The sequence below is a fragment of the Microtus ochrogaster genome, chromosome 7 (assembly GCF_000317375.1).
Source record: "Microtus ochrogaster isolate Prairie Vole_2 chromosome 7, MicOch1.0, whole genome shotgun sequence".
Taxonomy (NCBI): Eukaryota; Metazoa; Chordata; class Mammalia; order Rodentia; family Cricetidae; genus Microtus; species Microtus ochrogaster.
Genome location: NC_022014.1, coordinates 81093424 through 81099937, shown reverse-complemented (window position 1 = coordinate 81099937; position 6514 = coordinate 81093424). Strand labels below are relative to the sequence as shown.

Here is a 6514-nt window from a genome sequence, read left to right as displayed (position 1 = left end):
CAGAGAGTGAAAAAAGTTCCATCTGAGGAGTCAAAGATGGCCTCAAATGTCAAGAGCCCAGATACACGCTGAGGCCAGGCCAGGCCAGGCACAGCAGCCCTCTGGACTGCCTAGAGAAGCCACAAGAACCCAGCACTCCCAAATAACCTCTGCAGTTATAGGTCAAGCACTGGGGCTAAGATGAATTCCTAGGGCAGTGTTACCCTGAAGCAGGAACCCTCAGCGATGGGCCTTGGGCAAACTGTTGCCAGGTTCAAGGTTCCCAACAAGTTTCATGTAGCTCTCAGAGAGCTCTCAGCACCTGAGAGCCAGCCGCGCCTGGGCTGCTCTCCTTGGAGCACAGTGAAGACTCAATGCAGCAATAACCATCTCTACCACAGGGCTGCATGCAGAGGGTCCACTGCTGGGCTGGGGGCACAGCACAGCTCAGTGACAGACGCCAGCCTCCCATGGACAAGGCTCTGGGCCGCACCCTCGGAACCACAAAGAAAAGAAGCAAAGTTCTCATGACTTTCACTAAGGACTACAAACTGAGCATGCTGCTTCCATCCTCTCAGTTACAGGGAGAAGAAGCAGAGACGAGAAAACAGAAAAAGGATCTATCAAAGTGAGGGAAGACAGGAAAACGGGTTATTCACGACAAATCAGCAATCTGCAGGAAATCCCCTGTAGCTAGGTGTGAGCCCCAAAGACAGAAGCAAGCCTTTTGTGTTTCCTTGTGCTCCTTCAGCAGACAGTACATCACATGTCCCTCAATAGCTACCAAAGGACTGAGGATTCAATTTAAGTCAGCAGTAGAAGTGAAAGCTTTGGGGCTGGTCCCCAGAATCAGGAAAAAAAAAAAAGGAATATTCACCAAGTGGTTTCCATTTTTAAAGCTGTGTTCACACACAGGGTAAGTATTCTGCACAACTCCATCCCCTGAATAGGATAGCATCATCCCTCCCGGACCTGGGACAGGCAGGCAGGACCTGGAGGGCTGCTAGGAAGATAACCCAGTGCAGGGCTCTCCCACACGTGCTCTGTGTGACCAGGAGCACAGAACCCCCAATGGGGGTTCTGGCCAGCCCCCACATACCTTTGGCATGAAAGGTCCATCCCTTGCGCCAGTACTCCTGCAGCTGGACCCGGTCCTGCTGCCCCAGGCTGCATACTTCGCTGTAGAACTGTCGCTCGATGTGCACATAGGCAGCTGGGATGGCGCCTGCCACGCCCTTGGCTCCAAAGAAGCCATTCACCTCTGGTGAGGCTAGGAGGATCTGATACTCGGCTCGAGTGCCCAGCACCAGGTCCATATAGGCCTGGGTCAGGTTGAAGTAGCCAGTTGTGAGGAAGACCTTAGCTCCCCGCTCGGCTTCTGTCAGCAGGGTCTCAGTGACTATCTCATCTATTTGAATCTCAAAGGGCTTCATCTGGATCAGTGGGTAAATCCAGGTGTCTGGTGCTGGTCTCCGGTCCCCAGCAGCCGCAGCCTCTTCCTGACTCAGCAGAGAGTCACTGTGGAAGGTCTGTGCATGCAGCATCTGTTGTCGGGTCCTGGCTGAGTGGATCACGTCCATGACCCGTTTGTTAGCTGCTCTGCAGTACGCAGCCCGGTCACCTACAGAGGACATAAGAAAGAGGAAAGAGAACATGGAGAGCCAGAAGTAGTGGTACACAGGAGGTAGAGACAGGAGGATCAGGAGCTGCGGTCATCCTCAGCTACACAGTCAAGGCCAGCCTGAGCTACAGGAGACCATTTAAAAACCCATCCAGATTCTGCTGGCTCAAGGCACACACCATGTGACTGCTAAGGGCAAATGCACAAGTTTTTACTGGCAGAATCTAAAAATTCTTAGATTTTTACAGACTAAGATCAAGGAGCAAAGAGGGCAGCAGTCGACAAGGGCCCTGCCCACAGGACCAATGCAAGGAGACATGGTAGGACATGACACAGGTAATTCCAGCTACAAAAACTCAAAAATACAAGGAGAGGAATGTGAGGTAGCAAACACCAGGACTTTGGTACCTTGGTGACAACAGTTGGGGGTCAGGTAGCTCTGTGAAGCCACTGTGACGGGGCCTGAGCTGCACCTCTTTGGTGTCTGTCTGGGAGGCATGCTATGTACTTCAGTAAGAAAGATCATTTAGATAAAAAGACATGCCAGGAACAGGCAGGGTGGCACCTGATTACAGTGCTGGAACATGGGAGGAAAAGGTCAAGCCAACCTGAGCCACACGAGACCCTGTCCAAAGGAAATAAAAGTGAAAGATGTGTTCAGAAAAAGATCGTATATTCACATGAAGAACAAAGAACACACAGGTGGCCCAGAACACATGTGGCAGGAAAGCACGGTAACCACGAACAGAAGCCCTGAGGGCAGGCTCGAGCTCCGCAGGGACACTGTCCCCACAGGGAATGGACACATATGGCACACAACTCTGCAGACACACTGTCCTGAGGTCTGTGGAGAGCAAAGCAACGCTGCAGTATCAGGAAGATGACCGGTCCATGGACAGAGTCCAGAGAGGAGGTCAGCATGGAAGACCCAGAGGCAGCAAGGCAGGCTGGTCAGAGAGAAGAGCAGCACGAAGCGGGGCTATGCTGAGTCACCCACACTCACACGGTCTGCACTGAGAACAGGGACAGACACGTGGGTGCCTCTCATGAGCTAGACTAGGAACAGAGAAGAAACCAACTGGGCAGAAACCCACCCTGCCACCGAGCAAGATGTCCCTGTCCCTGCTCTAAACATGACACATCTCAGCTGTCCCTAAACACAGTCATTCCTGACTAGTTGTGCCTAGCCTGGCACAGTACACCAGGGCATAAGCATTTCTTCAAGGCCCAGATAGTACACATTTTAGGCTTGGGGACCAAAAGACAAATCTAAGGATACACAGAGGGAAAGAAATTTTCCACAAAACATTTAACTGATGCACTTCAATGCACAGTGGTAACAATTAAATGTTCCCTGGGGCAGACAGGGCCATCAAGAGACCACAGCCTCAGTGGGCAGTCACAGCTCCCTGGCACCGGACAGGACTGTCATCAGAAAGACCACAGGACATGAGAGCTTTTCTCTCCCAAGGGCCAGGTTTCTCCCCTTCCCCAAGCTGTCCCTCAGCTGTGCGGTCTGTTGCACACTCAGCAGCAACCCTTCAAGGCCAGGAGAAGCCACAGCCACAGGAATCACAGGAATGCGAGTGCCCAGAACACTTCGCAAGGGCTTGCTGCAGCAGAGCTGGGCTCTCCCAGTTCACTTTTCCAGGCAGGCGGCCACAGACCTCCATGGGGCTGCTAGGGTAGGAGATTTGGGGAAGAGGCTGAGGTGGGAAGGTGGTCACTAGGCAGGCTACTTCCTGTAAAAACCAACGCAGTCTCCTGGCTCACCTGATTAAGGTACAAGGACCCTGGGCCCAAACTTCTACCTTCCCAGGCTGGCTCTTGCTTACAGGGCAGGTAAGCATGTAAGAGCCGGTAAATCGCATTTCTCTGGCTTAAGAAACAAATGCTGAAAGCTCTGACACCGTTTCCTGCACCTGGAGCAAGCACCACAGAGGTGCTCCTCTGGCCTGTGGTCTACAGGAATCAGCAGTGTCGTGAAGGCGCCCTACCTTTGTAAGGGTGCACCATGCCATCCACAACGTCCACGGTGTCATCCCCCTGCAGCTGCAGGGACACATCCCCCACCGCATCCACCAGCTCTGTGAAGAAGTCTGCGATCTCAGCACAGTCTTGTAAGAACACATAGCGGTCCTGGCGGTTGGTGAAGTAGGAGTCACTCAAGTTTGCACTACAGAGACGAAGAATCAGATGAGGGCGCAGCCAAGAGGATGTGTGGCCTACTGACCCAGGCCTCGGGGTAAGTAGGTGAGGAATGACAATCCCATGGTGTGATGAAACCAGAGCAGCCTCTGTGCTGGACACCAGCCAAGCTGACACTGAGTAAGAGAACAGAGATGGCACCCCACAACAGGAGCAAACCCAGGTGGAGAACAGGTGCTGTAGGCCACACAGCTGTCTGTCAGAGACGTCACAGCCCACAGAGCTGGGCTTCCACCGTGCTCAGTGTGTGCTTCCTGGGCTCTGCCTGTCCTCTGATCCGTCCTCCTCACATGAAGTGAGGTGCACAGTGACAGAGTAACCATGACAAACAGTGAACCGGCGCAGAGGCTCAGCACACTGGCTACCTTCCAAAGAGGAGGTGAGCGCCATCTACAACCAGCACAGCACCTCTCTCAGGAGCTGGGGGCAGACTGGCCTTGTGCCTTGAACTGAACTCCCAGCTAGAGAACACGACGGAGCGCTAGCTCACCCACTCAAGATGACGTTGTTGTCAAAGAGGTACACCTTGATGTGCTGGAGTCCGATGGTCTCGTTGAAGCGCTCAGGGATAAGGAGTCGGAGGAGTCCTCGGAGGTTTGGTGTGTGGAAGAGGGAGACACGCACGCGCTCTGGAAACCTCTGCAGCAGTGGGAGCAGCATGCTGCGCGAGTTCTTCCTCCCTGTGTGTGAGCAGCAGAGACAGCTGTGGCTTCTCCAGGAAAGACAGATGTCCTGACTGCCAGACAGACCAACTCCCTAGGAGCCTCACTTTACCTGGAGCCCGGTGAAGGAGCCACATCAAACAGCGCAGCTTCTGACCATGACACACCTGCTCCAGGGCAGGACTGCTTTAGCCACGCTAGACCCCCTCCTCCTCCTAAGTCAGCGAGTGCCTCCTGAGGAGCCACTCCTGACCTCTCACCCCAGCTCCAGAAGAAAAATACCAGCCTGAGCCAGATGCAGCCATCAGCTAGACTTAGTGCATACCTGACAGCAGTCACTTGGCCTGAATCTCAGAGAAGGAAGCAGGTGCCCTGGGAACTTGGCCTCAACCACCAGGAACCCCCACACAAAGCCTTAAAATAAAGTAAGGCCAAAGGAAGCAGGGCAGAGACAGACCCTGAGTAGCCGTAGACTAGGGAAAACTGTTCTGTCCTGACTGTTTCAACCTGGGCTGCATACACATCCGCTATAGAAGGAACCATGACTGGGGCCAGCAGGCAGCCCTGTGCGGGTCTGTCAGAGGGTGGCTCCTCAGACCAAAGGAAGTGCAGAACACCTACCTCTGGAGCCACGGGTGAAGTCCAGGAGGATGGAGACCTTGAGGTCGGAAGAAAACTTCGATTGTAGTGACTTCTCCAGAGAACTCTCCAGACAATCCACCTAGGAGAATCAAAGGAACACGTGTGAGACCAAAGAGCTGTTTCTGCCCCCGAGAAATGAGCCATGGAAATGACTGTGTGCGCTATCTATCAGCCCCTGCCAAGCCCCGTCTCCAGCCTGGGCCTCAAGAGGAAAGTGGAGGTGCACAGTGCTTGACGGCCTGGGTCTTGGGTCTCTCACATCTCCACATCCCCTCCAGACACAACACCAGTGCTGTACTCTATGTGAAGTAGTACTAGCTGGGAATCCACGGGATGATGAGTAAATCCAAGATGGAACCTGCCCACTGGCCCTCCCGTCCCTTTCCCAAGAGAACAAATGAGTTTCCCAAGCTTGCAGTTCAACAGGATGACTGGGAAGTGGACGGAGGCCTCCGTGCTCCAGTCAAAGATGCAAGTATTCAGGCTAGCCTACCTCCCCCGGGCTCCACACACCAATGCCGCACCATGGCCCAGCTCCAACCCACCCGTCTCTAACCACAATAAATCAAGGAAGAACATACAGCACCAGCCACACACCTTCCATCCCTCTGAGAGAAAAGTGCCCAGAGAGAAGACAGATAAGCCACATGCACAGGCTCCAGCTCAACCCAGACGCTTGCCTGCGTGGGCAACTCTACAGCCAGCATTTCTGAACTCATTAGCTGGCTTAGGCTCGTCCTAGCCCTATCTTCCTTACTGAAAATGACAGCTACGACACACCAGAAAGTCCAGGGGACAAGGCTGGCCACGTCCTGGTACCCCTTGTACACTCAACAGCCAGCCAGTTGGCCCTAACTGTATTTAGCTCATCAGCCTAGAACACAGTCAGAAAATGTTTTCTGAAAAGTGCTGCTGAGTATTTTAGCTATTGTGAGCCAGGATGGTCTCTGCCAAGACCACTCAGTTATGCGGCTGTCACGGGAGAGGACGAGTGTGCCCGTGCTCCTACAACCGCACTGACACAGGAGAGGACGAGTGTGCCCGTGCCCCTACAACCGCACTGACATGGGAGAGGACGAGTGTGCCTGTGCCCCTACAACCGCACCGACACGGGAGAGGACGAGTGTGCCCGTGCCCCTATAACCATACCAACATAGGAGAGGAAGAGTGTGCCCGTGCCCCTACAACCATACCAACATAGGAGAGGAAGAGTGTGCCCATGCCCCTACAACTGCACTGACATGGGAGAGGAAGAGTGTGCCCGAGTCCTTACAATCACACTTACACAGGAGAGGACGAGTGTGCCTGTGCCCCTACAACCGCACCGACACGGGAGAGGACGAGTGTGCCCGTGCCCCTACAACCGCACCGACACGGGAGAGGACGAGTGTGCCCGTGCCCC

General features: G+C 54.0%; 1 protein-coding gene across 1 annotated transcript in view; it reads right to left on the bottom strand.

Moving 5' to 3' along the window:
* Pgs1 (phosphatidylglycerophosphate synthase 1) overlaps window positions 1–6514 on the bottom strand; it is a 37212-nt gene that overhangs the window by 16116 nt on the left and 14582 nt on the right. The window contains exons 4-7 of the mRNA XM_005350809.2: window positions 5092–5191; window positions 4299–4488; window positions 3598–3776; window positions 1079–1600 (exon numbers count right to left, since the gene is read on the bottom strand). Coding sequence (XP_005350866.1) covers window positions 1079–1600; window positions 3598–3776; window positions 4299–4488; window positions 5092–5191 — 991 coding nt within the window. The remainder of the gene's footprint in view (window positions 1–1078; window positions 1601–3597; window positions 3777–4298; window positions 4489–5091; window positions 5192–6514) is intronic.